Consider the following 22,451-nt stretch of genomic DNA (forward strand, 5'->3'; position numbering starts at 1 on the left):
TGTTTGGAGTAAAGCACACATTTTTGTGTGTGACTGAAACGTGCATATGCACACAACCTCTTTCATTTTTGAGGAGGAGGAAACTACAAGGCATCTGGTAAAGGCATCTCTTTAGGGTCAATGTCCCCATTAATCCCCCAGAGAACAATGTTTTCTCTGCCACACTCACAGTATGTCTAAGTATGTGTGTGTTTTTATTTGTGTGTGACGCTAGATGGGGGAGGCGGCTGCGTGCTCTGCATTTTTCGTCCAGGACATTTTTTTTCAATGTTTATTCAAAATGAGAACATTCCACGCAGTTTTGACATCAACATCTGTGCTATACAGAATGACATATGGAAGCACCAGCACCATGCGCCATGAACCTACAGAATGTGTATAAATGTGTTTGTGTTGGAGTAAATCCAGCGTTGGCACCAGTTTCTCGGTTTACACCTCCAAGCACGACACAAGGCCACGAGGGTCCAAGGGCGCAAGGCCTCAGCAGCGGCCATCGTTTTCCCAAGCCTCAGGGCCCCTTGGGGGAGTGCAAGGGGAACAGGGCCGGGTCGGTTTTGATGGGATTTGCTGATGTTTGTTGCTGGAGACGCTCACCAAAGGCCTCCAGCTTTATCTGCTTAGGTTGCGCCACAAACAATGTCTACTGGAAAAAATTGACTTTCTGAACTTTTTACTCCGAGGTGATGTGTGGGCTTGAGCGCTGTGGATAATCTAATGTTTAATGTTTTATTTCATCTAATGCGCCATTTGTTTAGGAGGTTAGATGCCTGGTTTCTAAGAGAGACTCTTTTGAAGTCCTCAATCTCGAGGTAAACCGTCAGACACGCAGCAGAATCCAGAGATGAAACAATTCGGGTAACGGATTGCTTTGTTTCAGTTGTTTCTTTAGTCATGGGTGAGGCAGAGTTATGTGTTAAGTAGTGAAAGAGCTTGCCTTTGCGAGATGGTAACCTCAAAACAGACTCTTGAACTGTCACCCAAGCCACCGCACCTAAAAACCGTTGGACTGCTACAGATGTTAGTCAGACTGAAACGGGACGCCCTCCCGTTACCCAGAGGTTCTCATATAAAGTGGTTATTCTTTACTTTTAGCTTATACGGCGATAACAAAAAACTTGGCTTTTAATAACCCTTTTTTTTTCACCTAAAAAGTTGTGCTTTTGTAAAATGTTAAGCATGGGTTGTTTTCTTCATTATGGTCTGAGATAGCTTTCATTATACTGTTAATAAAGTAATAGTAATTGCAAATGAAAAATGCATTAAAAACGTATAGTTTTGTTACCCCACTCACAGCTTAAAAGCCAATTTGAAGGCATCCAAAAAAAAAGTATTATGCTGAAAAAAATTGAAGCGATTGGCTGCCACCTGTTGTGCCACCCATACATTGAATTAACTCTAAATATAGCTCAACGTTTCATAACTTTTTTTATTTTTATTAATGTTTGTAACCAAGCAACGGCGTTACCCATTGACTTCAATTGGTTTTGTGTCCATGCAATAGAATACCGTCACTGCTCGGTTACCAACTTTTTTTTTAAATATCTTCTTTTGTGTTCTGCAGAAGAAGGAAAGTCATGCAGGTTTAAAATGACAAGAGGGAATGACAAGAGTAAAAGACGACATCATTTAATTTTTTTGGGTGAACTATGCCTTTAACTTCATGGACCAAACAGTGTTAAAGCTGCACAGTCCACAGGTGTGGGTCGAACAGAGCACGACTTGGCAATTGTGCGACTGATTGTTGTATAAAGGAAGTGCTGGCAAAATAAAAAGTTGTGAAACGTTGAGCTATACAGTGAATGCAATGTATGGGTGGCACAACATAGAATGACTGGACGATTTTGTGACTGAAACAATTCCTTTAAATGTTCCTTTAAACTCAACGCTGTCAACTCTGTTTTTGGTTCACTACGACATCTCTTTTTCCGTCATTTTGACTAAACGAAAGATGTGACTAAACATCGTTTCTCCGACTTTCCAATGAGCAGACAGGCTCTCCATAGAATTACTTTGACTATGTGATTTGGCTTTGTTGATGTCTCAACTTAGGTCACTTCTTCCTCTGACCTTTTCCGTCCAAACCAATCGCATGCGAAAACCTCCCATATTAGCTTTAATAGCCTGACTTAATACACATAATTAATCAGTGCCATATTCCTGCATATGACGGGGTTGAATTTGTTTCCATGAGCTAAAACGGCAGGCACACTCCGACCTAATGGAAAATGGGCCGCCCTTTGGTTCGCAGGTGTGCTGTGAAACGTGATGTGCGACACACCATAATGCACACAGACACGCGCAGACGCCCACATGCTTCAGACAGCTTGGCATTGGTGCATGTGAGCACCGTTCCGCATAGCTGTACCTGTCTCGCATCTGTAGGCTGTAGGCTGTAGGCGCAGGTGCCGGCAGTTAAACCAGAGAGGGGCTGTAAACGGCTTTTGTGTATTACACATATGGGACCTACATGTGGAGTAGAAAAGCTTGTGTCAGTTTTCTACAGTGTGTCACACGTTATTGCACCAGAAGTCCAACAGTAAGAAATAATAATTTGTTTGTGTATGAATCCTTAGTTTTACAAAATTAGTTTTTGATATACTACCAATGCTGATTACAATATCTCTTGTTGCTGTTCATTTGAATTATTTGCCATTTACGGGAATGCTGAATGTCAATCCTGCTTGCCAGAAAAATTCCACGCTGTCTAGTTCCCAAAACATACACATTTACAGTGTTTCATTGCACCATTTACACACACTCAAATAAGGAGCATCCCTCTCAGACACATTTCAAACTACACATTCTCACAACTCAATCCTTTTGATTCACACAAACGCTTTAGACGCCCACTTCAACTCTTTAAACACACACACCCAACTCCAGCACATTGACAGCTGTGTTATGGAGCTCTGGGACTGCTGGCTTACGTTTTATGATACATGATTTGACAACTGGACAGCTGAATGGAAGGGAAATTGCAGTTCTGATAATGAAGAGTGTGTATGGGTCTACACATAAGATGGTGTTGTACACAAGCACCTTGCAGTTTGTGTTTGTGTGTGAGAAGGATGAATCCGTATCTTTGTATATAGATGTGTGTGCGTTTGGGGGAGAGTTCTGTCTCTGATGAGGGGCACGTCCTCGCGGGCCAAGGCCCATTTTTTCTGGGTTAAAATAAACAGATGACTGGCGGGGGTCTGGGGGTTATGGGAAAGGAGGAAACAGTGATGCTAATCAGTTCTGCACACACTTCCCCCAACTGTAAAACAAAACAAGAGAGAGAGAGAAACACACAGATCGAGCGAGAGAGAAAGAGATAGAGAGAGATTTTTTTTAGCAGTAAGTGCGCATGAGTGAAAGTTTAGAACCGCAGCTCCACTTAGCAAAGTCAAATGTCGAAATCTAACTTAAGTTCCTCTTCAAATAAATGTATTTCTTCATTACGGTTTTCGTAAAAGGCAATCCGTTTAAGATTATATTACAAAATCAAATTCATAGGCAACAGTTTCACAAGTAGAACATATTCAGGAAATTCAGAATGTACAAACTTAAAGAAATGGTGCAGCCCAAAGTGACTCCAAAATGTGAGTTAGATGTTTTTGATGCAAAACTTCCGGCAACAGTAATACAATGTAATAAAGTAATGCAATGTTTAAAAAAATCTGGAATGTGTTTCTATGGTGCTTTAAAGGAGCAGTGTGGAGTATTTAGCAGCATCTACCAGTGAGGTTGCGAATTGCAACCAATGGCTCGCTCCACCGCTCACTCCTCCCTTTCGAAGCACCACGGTGGCTGACACAGGATGTCATCACGTTTTCACATCTTTGCCGAAGGAGATAACGTAATTACGAAACACGCTCTGTAGGGAAGTTTGTTTGTCTAGGGCTACTCTAGAACAACATGGTGAATTCCATGTTAGGGAAATACTTCATTCTTAGGTAATTTAAACATAACGCCTCATTATGTAAGGTCTTTATACACCTCTGAAAACATATTTCTGTATATTATATTACATTTCTATCAATAGGTCCTCCAAAAAATTACACACTGGACCTTTAATATTGTTTATCTATTTTGGAGCTTGTCATTAAAGTTTATTTCATGTTTCGCAGATAAACAAACGCATACAGGTTTACAACAACAGCTGCAATACGTGGATAACAATGATTTATTTTTGAATCAATTATTCACAGTCCATCTGTGTATCTTGGCATTCCTACAGTAATTGTTGGATTCATAGAGACTTAAGCCCCGTGACCTCTCAGATCAATGGACTGACGTACAGCAGCACTGTGGCCTGCTGTTAGTGAAGGCAAAGGATTTGCCTACTGTGTTTGTGTGTGTGTGTGTGTGTGAGTATATGTGTGTGTGCAAGAGAGAAAGACTGGGGGGCATAGATGCTTAGAGAGGGGAGGGGGAGAGAGGGCGAGATTGAGGGATGTAATTTAATTTGCCACACAATGGGTGAATAGCAGACACGTGGTGGAGCTAATGGACGAGAGAGATGTCCTTTTTAGCAGTGCTAATTGATAAGACAGAACTTAGCCTTTGTTGAACCGAGCCCCCTCCCTTCTGTGGATTCGGCAGGGACACCATTGGTAAACCCCCATTCTCATTAACTATTCTCTTGGCACACACACACAACAGCCTCCATCATCAATACACAAAGACAAGTGTGTCTGTGCGATGTATGTGTGTGAGTTTGTTAGTTGATGTGTGAACGTTACATTGTTTAATAAAGAAATATCAGCACGTTTTGATCACAACTGTATTAATGTAGTATCTTTTCCACAAACATGTGGCAGAGTAATACAAACCAGTAAAGTTTTCTTCAGGCCATATATCATCACTTTTAAAAAACGTCTCATTTGATAAGATTCTAGACTGGAATTTGTAGTGCGTTTTGATGATAATAAGTAATGTTATATTGTATGAGCTATATGACTGCTAATGGGCTGCAGGTGTTATACTTTTTTATACGTTTAATAATGTGTTTTGGAATGACATTTGTGTAGAATATTATTGTTTTTATTTAAAGCTGCGATCTAAAACCTGCAGCTTTACTTATATTCAGAACAGAAAGTTTATATATATCTTACGTATAAATCTGTCCATCTAATTAAAAGAGCGAAAACAAAAAAAATATTATCCACAAACAGGCATGTAAACTTTTATTTTAAATCATTTTTATGTGTTTTTGATTTAAACAAATGCAAATTTACAAGTTTGAAAAAAAACCATAAAAACAAAGTAATTTGTTTAGTTTTTTTTATTTACTTTTTTATTGTTTAGGTAAAATGGATTTTTTTGTTTTATTTAGTATTACTAACAATATATCTCTCAAATTTTAAATACAAAAATTGTTTCTATTTGAATGTATTTGCAGAAAATGAAAACTGGAGAAACAGGTGGAAGTGACAGTAAAGATGCTCTCAAAGATGGAGTTCATAATTGCTTCTAAGCAATACAATAGTAACATTTCAACTTGTTTTTATTTTTCATGCTGTTAGTCTTTCACATTGCTGTTGGATGACTTGATGTCACTCCTGGGGTTTAATTTAGTTAAAACTCAACAGCCACTGGACTGGAATGGCCTCAATCTAGAAATGCTGAATAAAGGATTTTTTTAATTTTTTTCATTGCTGCAAACAATATTTTATATATGAAATTATATTACTTGTATTCAGAACGTTTGTGTTAATCTTTCATGAACGATTTCACAGACTTTAACTCACATAAAATAAGAAAGCTGCATTTTTATGATTCAAACAGAGATGGCGACATAGAGTCCAAATTTACGGATTGCATTTTTAACTTTCTGTAACCATGATAGAGAATGTCAAGCATATACTTTACCCAGCCTGATTTGACCTGTTGAAACCATGACAACAGCACTGTGAAGATCAGAGAGGAGAGTCAGCAGTGTCAGCATCAGTATCTGACTGAGGGGGTGGCTTCATGATTGAAGCATAATGAACTTCTTAACACAGCCGTGTTCCTCTCCTCAGGGTAAATTCCCATACAACTATGAACAGTTCTGAGGCTAAACACATGCTTCCAGTAAGTGTGACGGGCCACAGCGCGGGAGCGAGATGTGTTTTTCCTTAGCTGTATCCTGGAAACTGCTTGTTTTGGGGAGTCAACAACATAACGTTGAGAGACGTTGCTCGAGATCCAAGTTGGAGAATGAATGAATTTCGAATTTGTGAATCAAAACCAAAACTCCCCCGTGTCCGTGCAGAATTTCTTATAGTTCCATGAGCTAACGTAACTGACAGTGGTTTCTGAGAAATCCTTTTACCCTGCGATTACCTCAACACCAGTTGTAGCTGAGTCAAGACGGTGTGGACATGCAATGTCTAAAGTGACATGTTACCGTTATGATATTTTCCACTTATATTGCTGTGAGTTATGATGAGTATAAAGTCATTTCATTCATTGATATCTGTTTGAGCCATGCCCCAGTGATATCATATGGGAAATGGTATTTGAGACCAAAGTTGTTCTGCTTTTATCATTTTGCACTTGTGGGATTTTCCCTCTGCAAACAAAACGAAAAAAAAGAAAGCATTACTTTATTCTGAACATTCAGCATTTTTAGCAGACTTCAGAAACCATTTCTAAGACAATGAAAACCAAAGTCATTCTGCAAACATTCATGGATCAAGTCCCTCCAAATACAGTCATTGTGCCAATTAAACGTGATATTGACTTTTGAAATTGAACAGACTAAAAAAGGTAAAACTAGTAAAATGGCATCAAAGGAACAGAGCGTGACAGGCTGCAGGCTGGACGTAGGCCTCCATTCTTATACGGAGAAAAAGAGCCACTCAGCAACTTCTGGCTCTGATATTAGTCGGCAACCCCATTAGTCTTAATGGCCGCCTCTGGGCGCTAGGGAGCCTGGTCTTTCCTTTTAAAAGTACGTACAAGGAGCTCATTAAGACTTAAAACAAAGAGTATTAGTGAGAGGGGGTGGAGTGAAGGAGTGAATGAGTGACTGACAGAAGGGGGAGAAGCCCCGACATCACCTCCTTCCATTAATGTGCCCTCCCCCTTCAGGCTCTCATTGACGGGCTCCGACCACAGAAGCTCCATAAAGGCCCAGCCATTTCCATAATCGCTCATATCTGTCAGATGAAACACTATCCAGACAGCTTAATGGACATTGTGTAGAATCCCTGTTTAAAAATCTATACCTAATCAATAAGGCTGGCTCCCGGCACCATTTGGAGATGCGTGCTGCCGTACCTGCTGCTCTGTAAGGTAGCTTAGTATTGACCCGGCTAATAGGGTTATTCTGGACACAGAGACCTGCGCTGGTCACGTTCGGACTCAGTTTTCACGAAGAGCGTGATAAACACGGCCGGTCAAAATTAGTTTTACGGAAACACAACGATCCGCCGTGACGTATCTAAGTGTTTCAGGCAGCCTTTCCCACAGTTGTCAAAAACGCTGGGCACCACTTAGGAAACAAACTGATCAGCATGTGAAAATTGCAAAGGCAATCTGTTACCATGGTAGCTTATTAACTTAGAGCAGTAGCAGGCCCTCACCCCTATCTCTCTGCTTCCATTCAGCACCTTTTTAGATGCAAGTAAATCTTCCCTTAAATCCATCAGCGGAGTGATTCGATTTGTAAAACTGAATTTGAACTGTTTGTGTTAAAAGCATGGAAGAAATGTATATTAATGACGAAAGCCTACTATATATGAACCATATATTCATTACATACATACATTACCTATTTGTATTGTCTTTAAGTGATAAATAAGCATCTTTTATATTAAAGGTGATTATTACAGGAGTTGGCTGTGGATGGTATGGTGAGAAGATCCTGCTATTCGTTTTTTACTGATCTAGTCAAGGTGGGCAGGAATCACGCAGAGGTGTTTATGAGGTTTGGACTGAAGTCATGAGAGCGCCCGTTACTTTCAGATCATTTGCAGACGCGCCTTTTTATCCCCGTTTGTTACTCATGCAGATTGGAGCACTTCAGTCAGAGTTAAACTGAGCATAACATCAGCAATTCAGAAAGACGAATGAGATGCTAAAACATGAGCCAGTGGCTTACACGGTTTATCAGTGTTTTTAAATAGACTGAATAGTTTTCTTGCCCTTGGCAGCTTTCCGTGAGAGTGCGAAGTGTGTCGCATTCATCATTTGGAGGTCAACTCGTCTTTTGAAATCTCCAAAGAACAGCAAGTACATGACTGTTTGTGAACGAATACTCTGATATGACACTTTTAGCAGATTGCATCAGTGGGGTTAGGCAACGTTTTTACCAGTGCATTTTCTTAGCCTGAAGAAATTGCTCAAGACTGTTCACACAGATAATGGACAAGATGTGACCTCAGTTTCTTTGTGTAATTGTGTTCTTTGCCAACATCAGCTCTGCTGTATTGAATAGACTCCTGACAGTAAGTGAAAAGAACAACTGGGGAGTTCCCACAATGGTTCAAGTGGCAATTGTGGGCAAAAAAATGACCAAATTCATTTTATAACTCACAAGTAGGCTATATTAACAAATGCTGACAATAGGTTCAGGTGGAGTTTTTTATGTTTAAATAAAGGTATTTATACAGTAACTATGTCATAACATGTTTTTTGATGTTGGCAATAGCTATTGAATCAAAAGAGGGATCTACACAATGATGTTAAAGTATAATTTTACTATGCATTCATTGCTTACGATACTAGCGAGATATTCATTTTGTCTTTACTATACTATTTTACTTATAAATTAGATTAGGAATTATTTTATTTGTGTAATTCACATACTCAAAAAAACATAAACAATGCCGGATTTGTCCGCCAGAGATGCTGTGCTTACGCAAAAGCGACGCAAAATATCAACAAATGCGCTCCATTTATAAACAACAAAGCTGTATAAGCAACTGCAGGTTTACATCCCTAGTCCTGATCAAATCGGCGTTTTTGTCCCGTCGAGTTTATATCAAAGTAGACAGGGCATAACTCTGAGGGAAAGACAGCAGAGTGCGTGTTTTTTTGTAAGACAGCGGAGTGGTGTGTAATTGAATTGTAGTGAATCTGCGCGTAACACCGCCCCTTCAAGCGGGGATCAGCCTCTTCCGCGCCGCGCACAGATCCGCCCTGACCGGGCTAACTAACAGAAGAGAGGCAATGAACGAGTGATTGAGATATAGAGGGAGAGAGAGAGAGAAAGAGAGCGAGGAAAGGACACACATCAATACTTCAGAGATCGGACCGTGTTAAAGGGAAAACCTGTGTAATTCCTGAGAGACTTGAGGCGCACATACGGACTTTGGAGAAGAGATTGGGACTATCCTAGAGGAGCACATACAACAACAATTTAAACAGACTTTAGACATTAAATGCGTGACCATGACGGCAGCTGTCGACATGAAGCCGTTAACAATAATTAAATCCGAAAAACTAGACGGTAAGTAAACGCGACGTTTTCTCGTTTTTCATTCTCGGTTTGATTGTGTAAAATGTGTCTTGTTCAGTTATGAGTAACTTTAGCGAATATTGAAACCATGTTCTCGTAAAACCTTTTTAATTCATGTGTAAGAAACACACCTTTTTAGTGTCAAACGACAACATTGCTTTAAATCGACGTAAAACAAGCGTTGTCGATCTAACGTGCGTCTGTAAGTACAGACAGGTAACGTTGTAACATCTGTTTATTTTCATATTACTCTATATTCAACGCTCCAGATGTGTAGCCTACTTCGTTCATGTTTGTTATACAACTAATCTGCGTTTAATTCTGCGATGTAAAGTACTGTATGCATAATAATGTATTTACTCTGGTTTGTAAAGATACATCTAAAATGCATGCGTAAAACTGCACTCATTGTAAAGTTGATCGAATTAAAAGCAATGTGTTGTTTTAGAAAGCATTTTTATTCAAATATACTTTGGGGATGTGTAAATGTTGTAATTGCGTGCATGCGGAGGGTCTGACAGCGAGCAGATGTTGGTGCCACACGCAGCCTCTGATGACATGACACACATTTGCGCTCTCGTGCAGTCGCGTCATTTCATGCGTGGCCAGCGGCTTCACATTTTATCTGCACCAGTCATTATTATAGTTTATTGAGTACGAAAACATTGAGTCTTTATTGTGAACATGTTTTTAGTGTTTGCTGATCTTTTTTCATCGCTTCAAGCAGATGTTTTGGCGATCTAGCACTGTTATATGTTGCTTAATGTTATAGTTCTCTCTCTCTCTCTCTCTCTCTATCTCACACACACATACACATACACATACACATACAAAAAAGTATGTCAAAGCAGGGAAATTCCGTCTTGGCTAAAAATGGTTGGTCAGTTTCAACTGAATGATGCTTGTGATGTCATGCTGTCTCACTGTCCATTCATACCACATCCATTAACCCCCTCCGCTGACCCATTCCTGCTCAGGAGGGGCCGCATGCCTGACCAGGGTTAAGGGAGGGAGGGAAGATGCCATGCTGGTTATGCAGTGAGCACTCTCACACTCCTCCTCTGTACTCCTGTGGACAGGAATAATATGGCGAATGTGAGAGTGGGATGTTGGCGCATGCCTTGGCCTGGTGTACTTTCACTCTATACGAATATGACCCTCTTGTTTAGCCCGGAAGGGCAGGGTGAGTTCAGTGGCCGCTAGTTTCCCTACGATAAAATGCTGACTGTCTCAAGCCACAGCTGGTGGCTATACACACATCATTCCAAACTCCCTACCTCTCACTTACATATACACACACACACAGCACCACCAGCTGTTAATACATCACGGAAAAAAATAATCACCTTTTCTAGCATGTCAGAACGAAAGTTATAGGTGTGATGTGTAAGATGTTATATGAATCATTACCGAGCTCGCATATTCACACATGTACACTTGCCCGCTCTACTTTTGCAGACTTTACATATGCAGACTTTTAAGCGTGGCACGTTCGCAAGAACAAGCTTTGACACTTTTCAAAAGACACACAATGCAATAACGCACATGCCAGCCTTTCTCCCCACATGGAAAATTAGTTTAAAAAGTGCTTATACGTGCAAGCGAGGGTGCCAGAATACGACGCTATCTTGCAAAATAATTTATCAAGACCAGCTCCCTCGAGTTCAGCCATCCGTAAGTGTTCAGGCCAGGGTGAACGCATCTCACCGCTCAAGACTGTAAGACATGTTTACTGCTGGTCTGGTGCTGCGTTCTTCCTGAAATATAGATATGTGCACCTTGTGTGTACGTTTGACAGCTCGATACATGGTGTTTATGTGTAGGAGACTAGAGCCCTGCAAGCTGGCACAAATTTAGTTTCCTGCATGTGGGTGTGTGTCGGTAATGTGAAGAGACCGTAGACATTAAGCACCTGATCCCAGTTTGTATTGGGTCGTAGATCAAGACAAGCAAACTGTGTCATGAGAAGACGAGGGCTCGCACAGACACAAGCCCTTCTCTTTCCCCTTCCCCCCTTTGCGTTTTTGACTGTGTTTATACAGAAGTGATGAATGGTTGAATTCAATCAGGAGTCACACAAAAGTTGTTTAGAGTTCAGTCGAGATTATCTGATTAAACCCGAAGACATGTAGTGCATGAGAGGACAATGGGGGCTACACAAGAATCGGGAAGTCAATAAACACGCTTCCATTTGTTAATAGAGTTGCTAAAATAAGATTATGTGTGTAGCTCAAATGATTTTATTTACCAAAGAAAAAAAACAGAAAGAGATAAATGTTATTGTTCGGCTCAAAAGATTTGATGTCATTCTCAGTTATGTTTCAGTTAATATCAACTAAAATTGTGTTGAAGAAATAAAAATAGACGATTGTCGAAATACAATGTTCATAGTCCAATTTATATATTGAGTTAAAATATCGCAATTCTCAACTCAGTTTGTAGCATTGTTGAGAGCTTTGTTGTTTTCTCCATTTAATGATATTGTGGTCTAGAAGAAATAATTGAGCTATCAATGGAAAAGTTCAACTTTAAAAAAAATAGTTCTGTCATCATTTACTCAACCTCGTTGTCATTTTAAACCTATGTGATTTTCTTTCTTCTGCAAAACACAAAAGAAGATATTTAGAAAAATGTTGGTATCCACAAACCACTGGTCCAACTTGACTTCTATCAAATGGACACAAAACCAATGCAAGTCAAAGGTTACCAGCGGTTTTCGGTTAGCAACATTTTTAAGAAGAAGAAGAAAGATAGCAATTCAAGTTTGAAATGACAAGAGGTTGTGTGAATGATTTACATTATTTTTACATTGAAGGTGAATTATTCTTTTATAGAAAACCCATCTATAATTTTTCTATCTTATGGGAATGCCTTGCAAATCTGGAGCAAAAAGTGTTTACATGAAGCAGAATATACATATTAATATACAGCAGAGTCCACAAATCATTGACCAAGAATAAATCAGGTTATGGAGTTGCATATGGTTAAACAGCCTTATGGGTCAACACTAAACCCATCTTAATATTTAAACGTCTAATACTTTCTATACAGAACAAACACTGCTGTGCCAGAAGCCCTGAGCATCTTCAGAGGTCTGTGCTTTGAAATGGGAGTTGTCAAAATGCTTGACAACGGGGCCACTCCTTTCATCTTTGACCAAAGACTACTTAGCACAGTGAAATGAGTCAGCAACAACATGAGAGACTGCCAGGGGTCCCTCCCACTCATTTGTGCCTAGTAAAAGAACCATATAGAAATAGCCGTTGATGAGAATATTGCCTCTTCCCTTTCTCTTTATTTCTCCCTTTTAACTCGTGTCTTGCTCAGGGTTCAGTGAGTGACAGGAATGTTCGACAACTGGGTGGGCTGTCTGCTGCCATATTTTATCTGATTAAGATGCTTTGCTCCCATTTCGAACCCCTGCTAGGCCGGGCTAAAGCAGAATATGCGTATTATCAGGTGTGGTGTACAGCAAGCTTCTAGATACTATCTTGGATTCCCATTGTTACGTAACAGATTACGCAAAATGTCAGCCTCTTCTGATTTTCCCCAGGCCTGTGCATGCCTTGCTACCTGACAGCTGTGCAAACATGGATCTGGGCAATCAAGGTCGGTCTGATGTGGGTCTCTGACGTAGCCAAACAAGTGACTCAGTCTGAAAACAGTTTTTATAGATCGTCGAAAGGGCACGAGTCACAATGAAAAGTATGCAAAGACATGAGGTGTGGGGCGTGTTGAACATTGAGAGGTAGCAGGATTAATATTTGACACTCAGAATTGATTCACCAGACTGGGAATGTTCTTGGAAAATATTGCAGTGCCCCGGGGTGAGATTAAACACTGTTTGATTGGAGACAGAATGTCCATTGGTTAAATGACTCCCTTGTCAGAAATTCTTTCTGGTGGACGCACATTTTTATTGTTCCCTTTAAAGCTTAGTCATCAAAGGGTGACTGAAGGTATTGGCTGTTAACAGCGCAAACAGACACTTTCTGTCAGAACGACTCAACGGTACGTCAGAGAAATTTTCATTGAAAACTTTCTCAACCCAATTTGCTGTTGAAGTCGTGGCAAACGGGTATCTCTGGCCATGATTCTCTTAACTTCAAAAGACCAAAACAAAAGCAAAAGACACAGCGTGTCCCAGAGCAGGGAAGAAATAATGAACAGGGTGTATTTTCCAACTTTTTACAGCACCTATTTTCTCCCCTGCGTTCCATGTGTCTCTCCGTCTCTCGTCTGTGGGCCACATGGGCTCTTGTCTCCTCATGCTGGTCTCCCCTGATGTGGTGTCTGTCTAGCACTGTCTTCTCCCGCGTGCTACGGGCTAATTACTGAGTCACAGCCCCTGCCGAGCTGAATCTAGCACCCACCCCTCCTCCCGTAAGACATTGGCCCATCCCAGGCTCTCTGGTGGGCTCCAGACCGCCTCCTGGGTGGTGGGAGGCCCTTGAGGTGAGTAAGCCAGCCAGCCAGCCGGACCGGTGCCTTTCTTTCCATGGCACTCTGTTTTTTTCACTGGGCTGTTTTACAGATGTCTCCCATGTACTGTGCGCAACTTTTGGAGGGTGGCGTTGGGTCTGGTTTTGAGATCAACGCAGCATCTTAACTGGTTCTGGCTTAGTCTTACAGCTCAGGGAGGCAGTCTTACAGCTTTCACCAAGTCACCTGTTTTAGGACTCAGTTGCCATGACTGTTTTTGTAATTATCCTATTTTTGTCTCACCTCTTGAGCTTGAGTTCCTGTATTGGAACTGTTTTGAAAGAATGCTCCTGGCCACCGGTCGGGTTACGTATGGTATAACGTTGTTCGGGCCTTAAGCTTTTATGTAAGGAAAGTCCAGGTGTTTGGCTGTAGCTAGATTGTCTGTTTGTGAGTTCTGCTTGATGTACAGCTGAATAGACGGTACATGATCCTTGGCAGTCAGAGAAACCGACACAGCTGGGACTCTTTCTCAGTCAACCTTCTGCCGGCCATCTTCATATTTCTGACAGAGAGGCTCTGCTCTGACGATTTAGGGACCAGAGCAGTTAAAGGCGTTCTGTGTAGGTGTCTGGACTGAATCCAAGAGGCGGTCATAATGAGGGCTTGTCTTTGACATTGTTCACTTACACCAGTAAAGTATGGTGGGATCCAACAACTCACTGCTTTCTCATAAAACCACAGAGCAGGGATCACTGTTAGTGTTTTTTTTCCCCTTTGAGAGTGTGTGAGGAAATATGTACACATGGGGCTGTTTCTAGTGGTTCTGACTTTTTCTTATCCAACCGTGAACTGCGAAGACGTGTTACATCGGTCTATCGCTTTGTATTTCTGTGACTCTCTGTGAACTTCTGCTGTTAATAGACACATTTGATGTTGAGCTGGTCACCATAGAAATTTTTTCTCATGTTTACTGAAATGAAGTTTCGGGTTAGTCACTTTGAAGATGCGTAAGAACACGAGTTCTCTTGCATTTCTGAACAATTTCCGGACTTCCATTCATCTATTTCGGGCTCATGATCTCTTTCTTATTTCTACGGCTGGGGTAGTTAATTCTGCATTCAGTTAATTGTGTAATTGGTCCATTTACAATTGAACTCGAATAGACGTGGGTTTCAAGGTCACAAATTCTGAACAAACTCGTAAAAAAACACGTCCACATTAGCGACTGTAAAACAAGCCAGGAATGTATGGCACGATATATAAACACAATGCGGTCTGTTGGGAATTCATTTACAGAGAATGCATCTGTTGGCCATCGACTGGCTTCACAATAGCAGAAACCATTAGCCATTAGCTTGCTAATTGCATGCAGAACTTTCCTTCCTTCATTTCCCCAAATTGGAAAGCTCCTTGCTCATAAACTCAACTCAGGCGTGACTGACTGCCCGTGTATGAATTTGCTTTGATCAGAAATGTCTTGCGATGCATTTAGAGCCACGTATCTTTTCCCCCTCCTCAAGTGTTGTAGTTTCAGGTACATTTGGAGGAGGTTTATATTGGGAAATGTTGCAAGGAACGTAAACTGTTTGTCAAGTTTAGCGTTTGTTTGTTCGGAAGTCCAAACAGTGCGTGTAAGATGCAGTGATCCAAGCGGGCCCATGGCCTGGAGGACTTAAATGTGTTCACTCCAGCAATGCTGTTACACTCTCTCAATTTGCATGTTGCAAGCCGCCTCTGCTTCTTTTTAATCGATGCATAGAAGCATTGCTCTGCGTATCTTATACATAGCTTGACTGTGTATTGGAGACTGTAGATCAAAGCTAGGTTGCGGTAGTGAAGTCAGTTGCATTTTGTAAAAATGCAGTGGTACGAACTTTGTTATCACCAGCAGAATTAGGCCCTAGCATCATTTCAATCACGCCAGACTATATTGTATTTTTATTCCCTTATACAAAAAACATTTTACAAATGAGCAAGATCATCAATATGAATGCCATGCAAGTTTCATGAACTTCATTTGTGTTGAAGTGGTTAAGAGTAACTGCAGAACGGATGCATTCTTTGTCCTCTCTTGTCAAACAGCCACTATGAATTCAGTTCTCAATGTGGGTCCTGTGTGTGACCCACCGATATTGATGTTGTGCATATGTGTTTGAGGCCATTCAGCGAACCCGGGGCACCCAGCGGCTGGGTCTCTAAGAATAGCAGCAGTGTTCCAGGCCGGGAGACCCCCGACGCATGACCCTGGCGGGTCGGACAGGCTCAACACCGCCTTCGGGAGCTCAGTCGTGGGCCGCTGCTATTCCTGTCTCGACCCGGCCCGGTCTGCATGCTTTCAGATGGAAATCCAAACAGAGGGCAGAACAAGCCTTTCTCTTACTGAATCCCCCACCCTTGTCCATGCTGTGTTCAGATTGAACATGTGTGAATGGCTTTCCTTCATGCAGGCCCGGTTTAGCAGCAGTCTCACTGTCACACGCTTTGAGAAAAATAAAGAGAGATAAAGAACTGAGGGTGTTTTTGGGCCACCCTGACACCCTGTTGAGACGGCCAGACGTCAAAGTGTTAAACCGGTTCCCATTTGCGCTCAATAAAGACTTTCATCTGGGTCGCAATATTGCTTTGTTTATATTCTTTATGTGTTCTACATCCACAAACAACACATGCAGAGTGTTGAAACTATGAAGCTGAAAGCAAAAAAAGCTTGTGTGGCACGATATGCTGATTTGACAAAGACCCAAATACAGCCAGCACAAAATACAGCCAGCACAAAAAAAGCTTTCAGAAGCTTAAATACCGTCCAGACTATTGAATGACTCCAATGAGCTATTTGGCTTTTATTACACACCCACCCGCTGTCTCTCACGCACACTTAGACACCAAAAAAACGCACACCTCACGCACACAGACACACGCATTCTTTGAAGTGTTTCTAATTTTAGGTCTATCCATGAACACCTTACCTTCAATGTTTTGTATGTTCATAGATCAGCCCTTGCTAGATGTGAATGTGTTATTTAATAAGCAAATCCACTGCAAAGAAAAAAACACTTTAAGAATGAATTAACTGCATGGGCTGGGTGCTGTGGTCATGCCAGCGATGATGTCATCCCTTCAGGGACTCCATTCATGTTGTCTGGGATGCTCTCACATTACAGATAAGTGAATCATCCAACCCCTCCCCACCACGCCCGGCTCCTTGAGACCACCGGGGCCCCATGACCATAATCGTAATTTCACAGCCCCCCTGACCAAAGCACAGAGCTGAGAACGCTGGACAAACCCCACGCAATGGCCAAATGGACACCTGCGCTGTTATTACATAACATGAGGTTTCTTATGCGGGGCTGGATCAGGATATCTTGAAAAGAAATCAATTAAAGCTTTGGTTTATTGATTTGAATCCACCTGCTAAAGTTAAACATTGTTTCGTATGGCTAATGAAGTGTCATGTGATGGGTTTGTTCTGCCATTTGTGATAAGATGAACTTTAGAGTGCTCTGATTGGTCAGTGTTGATGTCAATCACTGCTCATCGTTTACTCAGAGGAGATCTGTGATGTAAAGCTTTGTGGAGATTTAAGCTTTGCTGTGAAAAAGATCCAGTTATTCCAGATGTGTTAGCAGATGCGTAATGTAGTTTCAGCCTAGTGAACAAATATTTTTATGCAAGCATGTTTTAGATGACATTCTGATTTAAAAATGCAAATACTGTGTAAGCTTGGATTCAGAAAAGTAAATGGAAGATAAATTCGGTTCTGGCTTCACTCCTGGCTTTTGTTTTGGACACACAATTCTCCACGATGCCATGTGACAGCTTTTAAGATGAAAACCGTGATCGTTTATATTTGTTTTTTTTGTTTCGTGCTTTAAAATAGTGTGTTGGGAACTCTTGTAAGCAAAGCTTTTTACAATGTTATCTAAAGAAACACTTTTGCATTTTTTGGAGACACTTTGCTTTAGCCATTCATGATAAAACCTCACTCTGACTGCTAAGCCGACGTCTCTTATTTTGTCCAAATAAAACAAGCTTTCTGAACAAAGAAAAATGCACACGCATGTCTTTCGGGTCTTTTTGTCAGTTTAGCTGGATACAGTCTAATGTGAAAGTGGGTCTCTCTCTTTGTGAATGGAGCCTCTGACGTCCAGCTGGTAGGATGACCCCTCTAATGCGCAATTAAACACTGTAAATGGAGAACGCAGCATCTCGCTCTAATCGAATCACACATGAGAGCCGCATTGTTCTTCTCCATTTAGACACTCTGCATAATGTATCATCGCAAAGCCATTTCTGTCAGACTCGTCCAGGGAAGTAGCTTGAGAATGGGAGAGAAAGGGCGAGGGAGGTTTGAAGGGACAGCTGTTGTGCATTCCTGGTTATGTTTTGTTGTGGATCGAAGACAGTGAGCGCAAACCCATACGGCGCCCAGGGCTGGCAGTTGAAAACCACCCAGAGATGCCAGAACATCTGGGTGTCATAGAAAGCAGTCGCAGACGGCGAAAATAGATGTGGTGTTTGCTTTCCACAGTGTTTGCAATCCTAGACTCTGAGTCACAAGATTACATTCAATCTCAGAAGTTGTTTGTCAGGTGACGTTATTGAGTTCTCAGTTATGGATCTTTTATAGCTTTTGGATTTTTAATGTCAGATGTTTCTCGTAATGTTCCCTTTAGTGGAACGAAAAAAGGCAGATGTTGACGGTTGTTGAGAGAAAGATTAAAGAGATTATTTTGGAAGAATTGAATGCCGAAATGTTGCATGGGACGCATGGCAACGTCACAGTCAAGTGACCAGCGATAGAATCATCACCATCACCTTTCCACAGTCAACATGACAAAAATTGGGTCACGTCATGGTTGTAAACTCTATGATCTCATTACTACCCATTTGAGTTTTGTCCTTTGGTGCATTCTTGGCTGAAGAATTGGCACTCTTTAGACCCTTGGGGGGTTTCCCCAAACCCTCTTTTTCTGTCTCTCTCGCCCACTCACAGCCACCCCGACAGTCCTAATTGGATCAGTGGAAGTCATCGGGCACTGTTTAACTCATCAAAGACTTCTCTGTGTCCTGCTGGGTGCCCACGGGCAGAGAGGGCGAGTTTCCCAACACTGTGTTGTCTGTTCGGCACCCTGTAGCCTGCTGTGACATCATCACCCCTCAACAACGACCTTTCACCCTTAACTATTGACCCCTGGCAACAGAGACCCTTCTGTCTCTGGCTGGAGACAGAGATGGAGCAGCTTGCTGGGTAGAAGGCATTGAGGGGACATTACTAGGTGGTTATGGATAGGTGTAGGCTGTGACCTGTGATACTCTCAGTGTGTTTTTGAACCATCCTTAGCAGAGTGAAAAGAAGTCTAGGAGGTCAGGGTAGAGGTGGACTGTGCGGTGTTCGATTTTTCCCTTTTATTTTGATTAACATTTAAAATGTCTGCAGTTAATTTGTTTCAAGAATGTGTGTGTTTGACATTTTCCTTCTCGTGTTTGGTTAACAGATCTGGAATGTGCGGATGTCCCTTTACTCACTCCAGGAAGTAAAGAGATGATGTCACAGGCTCTGTTGGCCACGTTCAGCGGCTTCACCAGGGAGCAACAGCGACTCTCCATCCCAAAAGGTTCAACACTACAGCATCTGATACATTTTTCTTTTTTTTACTAAATCATGACATTTTTTTCTACAAAATATTTGCTGTCTTTTAAATCTGCAATCTTTTCTGTTAAAAATAAAGAAAAAGTAAATATATGTTTGAAAATGTCCCCTTAACTTTTTCACAGCTGTAAACTTTAAACAAAGTAAAAAAATTTGAGCTGTCAGAAACAATGTCGTTCATACAGGAAATTTTGACTTCACATAAAGTACCAACAGAAATTGCAATAAAGTGGCAAATGTTATGGATTGCAGCTTTAACGGGATAGTTCACCAAAAAAATTAAATGTTGACATTATTTATTCATCCTCATGTTGTTCAAAACCTTTTTTTTCTGTGAAACACAATAGAAGATATTTTGTGAAATGTCTCAGTGGTTTTGTGTCCATACAATGGAAGTTTGGAAAACCATGGGGACCAGTATTATTTGGTTACCAACATTCTTCAAAATATCTTCTTTTGTGTTCTGCAGAAGAAAGAATGTCATACAGCTTGAGGATGAGTAAATGATGACATGAAAGTTTCATTTTTGGGTGAATGATCCCATTATGTCCTATAAACCCCTTGTACTATTTACTGATCGTTTTAAATACGCATTTTTTTTTTCATTTATTTGCAAGAGGAGGAAAAATGAGACACACAGAAAAAGATTGAGAATAAAAGATTGAAAAAGAGGGAATATGGAAGATGAGTGCAGTTTATTTGTTACTGGCTCAGTATTCCAAAATGCCAAAATCAGATCGCCTAAAAAGAGATCTTGCTAGATAGGCACAAAGCAATGTTTAGCTGAGGTTATGAATTACGCTTCCCATCCATGGCAGACCGCAGGATAGATTTGCTTGCTGTGTCTGGGGAGGCTGTAGTCTGTGTTGGGTCTGCTTCTGTCTGAAAATAGCCGTATGCAGTGAACTTGTGGAGTGGTTATGTGTCTGTATGAGAGAGAGAGAGAGAGAGAGAGAGAGAGAGAGAATGAGAGAGAGAGAGAGAGAGAGTACGTCTAAAAAGCTAAAATTACAGCTGTTTCAGTTCCCTCCACCCTGAGATCAGATTTATAGAAAATCACCTGATTATTTCCCATCAGCCACCATGCCTGTGACCAAAATACTTTCCATTTTAAACATGTATTATAAAGTATTACATACCAGCTACAGTACAATGGCAACTTTAAAATGAAAGCAAACAAACAATCTCTGTAGCTAAGAAGTATTGAAATCACTCATTTTAAAATATGTTTCGTGCAATCTGTATGGGAAATATGCATCAAACATAAACATTCACTCCATTCATTGAAGTTCAAGAGCTTATGATCACTGCAAACGCATTACATCCAATGTCATGCACGGTTCATATATTGACCCAGTCATTTCTCTTCTGCAGACCCACGGGAGTGGACAAATGCTCACGTGAGAGAATGGTTAACCTGGACGGTGAATGAGTTCAGTCTGAAGAATGTCGACTTCCATAAGTTCAGCATGGACGGGGCCACTCTCTGCGCTCTGGGTAAAGAACGCTTCCTGGACCTCGCGCCAGACTTCGTGGGTGACATCCTGTGGGAGCATTTAGAGATGCTGCAGAAAGGTGAAATTCAGTCTGTCTTCATGTCTGCCTGTCCGTTCAGCCATACATTCATACATGCCTTCAATATGTCAAGACGTTTAGCTTGATAAGTGTGTGTAGTTTCAGTAACACATGTTGTGCGTTTCACACAGAAGACCAGAAACATTTCCCCGTCAATGGTCTGACCTCCAGTTTCCAAGAATCCCGTTACTCCTCAGACTACTTCTTCAGTGAGTATCTCTTTCACTTAGCATCATTACAGTACCTGAGCACACTTTCATATCTTCTGCCAGATCTATAACAAGTAATGTTAAATGGTCTGTCTGCAGAAGCTGTTAACATAATCTTAAGGGAGTCCAGACGGTCTGTGGATGTATGAAAGCCTATCGCTTAATATCCTAATGGCCATTTATCTCTGTTTTCTTTCCGTCAGATTATGGCATAGAGCATCCACAATGCGTCCCTCCTTCAGAATACACAGAACCGAGCTTCATCACAGAGTCGTACCAGACCCTTCACCCCATTAGCTCGGAAGACCTGCTGTCGCTTAAATATGAGAACGACTATCCGAACGTCATCCTGCGAGATGCCCCTCTCAATCCGCTGCAGGGAGATTACTTCACGGTCAAACAGGAAGTTGTGTCACCTGACAATATGTGCGTGGGCAGAATAAGCAGAGGTGAGTATGTCAGAGGTTCTCTTGTTTATGAAGAGATGGTGTGTATTATTTGGAGAAATTGTAATTGTTTATTTCGGTGTGATCGGTATTATAATAAAGGACTGCGAAATAAATTGAAATTATTCAAACATTGCAAAATGCATATCGCAATTGTTTGTTTTAATGTATTGCAACAGTACAACATGGCTGTTGATGTTTAGAAGTTGAATTTGCAACACTGAGGGTTATGCAGTTTTTAGTTTTTAAATGTATTTTATGTCATTTAAATTGATTTCACAAATGTAATGCTGTATCGCATTTTTTCTCCTTATTTTGCTAATTATCTCACAATTTTTCGATGTAACCTTGCATACATATGCACATGACACATGGTATGTGCATGCTGTAACAATTTAGGTATCAGGTCGCCTATCACACTTTTTCATTATTTAGCAAATTCTCGTACTCTTTTTCAATTTCATACATGTAACCTTGCATACATATGCACATGACACATGGTATGTGCATGCTGTAATATTTTAGGCCTCGATTGATAAAGCAAAGCAAATATAAAAATTGGGGCATACAAAAGTTAATTTCCCTCGTCTTAGACGTATATTTACAATCCCCCTTCGAGGATTAAATTGATCCCAACACCCCCGCAACGATCAGCAGTGTGTGGTCCTCAAAGCGAAGTTTGTCACGACCGTTCTCATCTCGCATTTGCACAG

At 41.1% G+C, this 22,451-nt stretch overlaps 1 protein-coding gene across 3 annotated transcripts in view; it reads left to right on the forward strand.

The window, feature by feature from the left end:
• The window catches only part of ets1 (v-ets avian erythroblastosis virus E26 oncogene homolog 1), a 40,821-nt gene that overhangs the window by 8,862 nt on the left and 9,508 nt on the right, over nt 1-22,451 (forward strand). The window contains exons 1-5 of one of the 3 annotated variants that reach the window (XM_056766274.1): nt 8,908-9,424; nt 19,354-19,473; nt 20,883-21,083; nt 21,215-21,292; nt 21,496-21,741. In XM_056766274.1, the coding sequence (XP_056622252.1) occupies nt 9,367-9,424; nt 19,354-19,473; nt 20,883-21,083; nt 21,215-21,292; nt 21,496-21,741 (703 nt within the window). In that variant the 5' untranslated portion in view covers nt 8,908-9,366. Of the gene's footprint in view, nt 1-8,907; nt 9,425-19,353; nt 19,474-20,882; nt 21,084-21,214; nt 21,293-21,495; nt 21,742-22,451 lie in introns of those variants that run through there. The other 2 variants (XM_056766272.1, XM_056766273.1) reach the window with 2 other exon arrangements.

The sequence above is a fragment of the Triplophysa dalaica genome, chromosome 14 (assembly GCF_015846415.1).
Source record: "Triplophysa dalaica isolate WHDGS20190420 chromosome 14, ASM1584641v1, whole genome shotgun sequence".
Lineage (NCBI taxonomy): Eukaryota > Metazoa > Chordata > Actinopteri > Cypriniformes > Nemacheilidae > Triplophysa > Triplophysa dalaica.